This window comes from Halyomorpha halys, unplaced genomic scaffold (assembly GCF_000696795.3).
Source record: "Halyomorpha halys isolate HHAL.00 unplaced genomic scaffold, Hhal_1.1 Scaffold85.1, whole genome shotgun sequence".
Lineage (NCBI taxonomy): Eukaryota > Metazoa > Arthropoda > Insecta > Hemiptera > Pentatomidae > Halyomorpha > Halyomorpha halys.
Window position 1 is genome coordinate 747,388 of NW_027112611.1, and position 4,788 is coordinate 752,175.

General features: G+C 29.9%; 1 protein-coding gene across 1 annotated transcript in view; it reads left to right on the forward strand.

Moving 5' to 3' along the window:
• Positions 1-4,788, forward strand: part of LOC106677043 (uncharacterized) — a gene marked incomplete at its 5' end in the record, with an annotated part of 32,717 nt that overhangs the window by 23,816 nt on the left and 4,113 nt on the right. The window contains 1 exon segment of the mRNA XM_067050401.1: positions 2,549-2,679. Within this exon segment, the coding sequence (XP_066906502.1) occupies positions 2,549-2,679 (131 nt within the window).

Genomic DNA, 4,788 nt, shown 5'->3' on the forward strand with positions numbered 1-4,788 from the left:
AATTATATAAGTATATATAAATATTTAATACAGATAATAAATATTTCTTCTCTTTATCTGTTACTATTACCATTTTCATTTATTGTTTATAACCTTTAATTTTTCTTCTTTAATTTTATGTTTCATTGTATACCCTTGTTATTTTTCACTAATTTTTTTTTTTACATATGTCAAGTGTTTGTATCTTTTTTAGCCATGACGAAGCCCTGCAACGTAGGGTGAAACGTTGGCTCAAATAAAAATAATACTCCAATTTACTATTTGAGTTTTATTTGACCGCACCCAGACCAAATTCCCTATAATAAAATTTATTCTTTGCAAAAATACTCACTTGAGATTCAATTTATGACAAAATACAACTGAATCAAGAAACTGGGTTCATGACAGTAATCAAACTTCATTGATACGCGGTGAATTCAATTTGCTATATAAAGAGACTAACCTGGTTTTTGTCACCAAGCAACTGAGTGACTCACCTTGTCCCTTACATTAAATTAGCAAATTATTTTTTATTTTATAAGGAGAAGATGATTGGGGTTGCGGTCAGTGATGAACACAAAAAAGTAGAAACTTATTTATTAGTGCCAATGTTTTGGCCAGAATTTCAAGCCTTCATCAGGGCTAAGAACCAAAAACAAGATAACAACCAATGAACAAAAAATATACAGAATGATTAGAAAATAACTAACATTATGGATACATAAATAGTGTTGAAAGGAATAAGTAGCTTAAATATTATAAGAAGATAAAGGCTGTATGAGAAGATTAATATTAAAATTAAGTGAGAAAAAAAGAACAATTAATAAAGTAATAAAATACTTCTGAAAATCTAGTTAGTAAATATAAGTACAAAATGAAAATTTGTAATTAAATATCTAAGTAAAATAACATAATTAATAAACTAAAAATATAAAGTAACAGACTTTTGATCGAGTCTTGCACCCGGGACTTCTTTACAAACTCCGTAGATTTCTACCTTCTACATACTTTCACATCATCCGTTTCTTTCTCATCGATAGATTATTCCAAGTAAATCACAACGGTTCCTATTTTTCCCTCTATTCTCAGTCCGCTGGTGTTCCTCAAGGTAGTATCCTCGGTCCCATCCTCTACACCATCTATACAGCTGACATCCCAACCAATCCTAACACCATCCTCACCAGTTATGCTGATTGTGCCGATTGTCACGTGTGTGCTCGCTGTTAATTACCCTTTGATTGCATCCCAAACTCTTCAATCCCATATCACAGTCCTCGAAGAATGGTGTCGTAATTGGAGGATTAAGATAAATTCCAACAAATCCCATCAAATCACCTTTACCCTTCGGCGTAAACCTACTGACTGCCCTACAGTTTCATTTAATGATGTTACTCTTACCCCTGTCGAACAGATCCGCAACCTTGGACTACATTTAGACAAACGATTAACCTGTAATCCTCACACAAGACTAAAAAGACAGGAAACTGCACGTCGATTTCGACTATTACAGCACTTACTAGACCAATGGTTTAAACTTCCATTCTCTTACAAAAGACTGATCTACATGACTGTAATAAGGCCAATCTAGACATACAGAGTTGAGCTTTGGGGCTCCACTAAACCTTCGAATTCCTCTCGTATCCAATCATTGCAATCCAAAATCCTTTGTAAAATCCTCAATGCTCCTTACTTTGTTACAAATAAAATCATACATAAAGACCTTAATGTTCCATGTATAACCGATCTAGCCCGAACCAGATATCACTCCTTCCATTATAAACTCTCTAACCACCCAAACCCACTAGTTTCTAACCTTGCTTCCTCTTACATTCCTGACAATCCTCCGAAGCGCCTGTAAAGAAGAATGCCACGAGACCTGCTAATGTAAAACGTCATTTTACTACCAGTGGGTAGTTTCTCTACACGCCTGTAACACTCCAATTTAACTGAGATCAGATTTACTAAATGTACAGTTGTAAATAGGAATAAATATTTTTAAAAAAATTATAAAGTTATATAATAAAAAAAAATATATTAATTTAATAACAGTAATTTAAAATTAAAGTTATGAAAAAAAGAGAAATAAGATATATGTAATTAATGAAATATGGAAGTAAAATACTAGAAATAAGAAACAAAAAATAAAGTTAAGTAATACAAAAGAAGTAATTAGTAAGTATGAAAACAATAATACTTTATTATTTATTACATTATACTTTATTGTTAATAATTTTCATTTTGTACATATATTTACCAACTAGAATTTCATATGTATTTTATTTATTGTTCTTTCCTCTTACTTAATTTTAATATTACTGTTCTCATACAGTCTTTATCTTATCATTTATTTTGTAATCATCCTATGTATCCTTTATTCATTGGTCCTTATCTTGTTTTTTGTTCTTAGCCATGATGAAGGCTTGAAATTCTGGCCAAAATGTTGGCACTAATAAGTAAGTTTTTACTTATTTGTGTTATTCTCATACCACACCACCAACTATCTTCTTCTCATATATATTATCCACAGTCAACAATGTTCTCATCATTATTATTTATTTTCTTTGATTAGCTTGGATCAAGTTCATGTTAAAATAACCGATCTGTGCGCTCAATTGGATACTTCAGTTATCAGATTCATAGAAATATGTGATCTTTCTAAAACGAAGCTTGAAGCAGCCACAGTTTTTGTACATCTCATTGGTATGTAAATTTAATCTTTTAATTGGTAATTTTTAATGTATTTAGTGTTTTTATGGACGCTAGCTGTTTGTATTTTTTAATGATTAGGAACATGCTTTGTATACTTGTCAATGTGAAATCATCCATAGTGACCAGAGAAAGAAAAAAGTTGTTGCGCTCAACTGTATTGGGTTACTAAATACGCATATTGCAGGGCTTCGTCAGGGCTAAAAAAGATACGAACACTTGACATAAGTACAAAAAAAAAAAAATTAGTGGAAAATAACAGGGGTATACAATGAAACATAAAATTTAATATGAAAAATTAATGGTTATAAACAATAAATGAAAACGGTAATAGTAACAAAAAAAAAAAGAGAAGAAATATTAAAGAAAGTACAAATTAAGAGATGAAAAGATAAGAATAAAATCAAATGAAAATGAATGAGTTCTGTTTGGACTGAAGTCAAAGTCAGAGTGAATTGTATTGGAAGGAGTGGGGATGGCAGTTAAGTACATTACAATAATAACAAAAATAATTTTAAAGTAAACAATGTAAAAAATATTAAAATTAGGTAAACAATAAATGATAATATACATAATAGAGGGGGAGAAGAAATACTTATGAACAAGTATTATAAAATAAAATAAAATAAAGAAAAAGAAAAGAAAAAAATAATGATAATAAAATAGTACACCAATCTACTATTTGAGTTTTCATTGACCGCACTCGGACCAAATTCCATTTATAAAAATTTATTATTAGTGCCAACATTTTGGCCAAATTTTCCAGCCTTCATCAGGGCTAAGAACAAAAAACAAGATAACAACCAATGAATAAAGGATATATAGAATCATTAAAGTAAATATATATATTTTCCCCCCATAGTTTATGTTCTTTAATAATTTTTAAATCATTTGTCGTCACCGTTATATACATTTACTTTTAAATATTTTTAAATTCTTATTTTTATCCTCCCATGTAACTTGTAACATATTCTTCATCTTCTGGTAGTTTTGTCATCTCTTTTAACATACTTTTTAACTCAGAATCTTGCCACCCGCACTGCTGAACTTTGGCTGTCCGTCGTCTTCCAAGTAATGAATCTAGTAAGTTTTGTTCTCTTTTTTCGTATCTTTCTGTTACCCCTTTTCCCTTCTCTATTCTTTTCTTATTCTTCCTTACCCACGTTATTAGTTTTGTTCACCATATGGTAATATTCAAAAATTATTTAAAATAAAATAAAAAGAATTTTATTAGTTTCAACTAATTTCCTATATAAAAGATAACTTGGGTTCAAATTAAAAACTTTAATATTTAACAGATAATAGAATTTTATTTAAATTTTATAACATAACAGACTCTTTTCTCAGGGCGGGTTTCCTGGCAATCAGAAACAGACGACACTTTACTACTAATAACACTTTAACTTAATTACCAGCCATTTTACAAATACAATAAATTCCATTTTGAAACAAAACTAACCAATTACACAATCTTCCTTTGATGATATATGACTGTTGACATCCTCTTGTCCATGACGCTGTCCAACTCCTAACAATGGGTTCCAGTCCCCCACTTCTCTCCAAACGGACGTCTTCTCCCCAAGCCAGCAAAATCAAGAGTCCCCGTTTTCTCTCATCTATCTTCAATGTTCCTGGTCGATCCAAAAATAATCGATTGTAATACAATCACTCTGCTTTATTTGCTCTGATTTATGATGTAAATAGTTTACTAATAATTGTTCTGTTCTTCCATAAGTATTGCATAGAAACAACTAAAGTTGAAAAATTTCAATCTATCTCAACATAAACAATTCAACGAACACTTCGGAAGGACGCGCACCGCCATCTTTCTTGTTTTGAACAGCGTATTTATTTTAGACAATGAAAACTGGTTAGCTTGCTTTTTGGTTTAAAATAACAAATAAACAATACTGAAACGATATACATAAAATAAAAACATAACTAAAATCATTTATATATAAATATCAACTATTTGTTAAAAAAGAGGATATTACAATATATTATTATTGTCATATTTTCTAATTACTTCTTTGTCTTACTTAACTTTACGTTTTGTTTCTTTATTCTTCCTTTTTTTTTCCTTTTATATCATTACATTAGTTA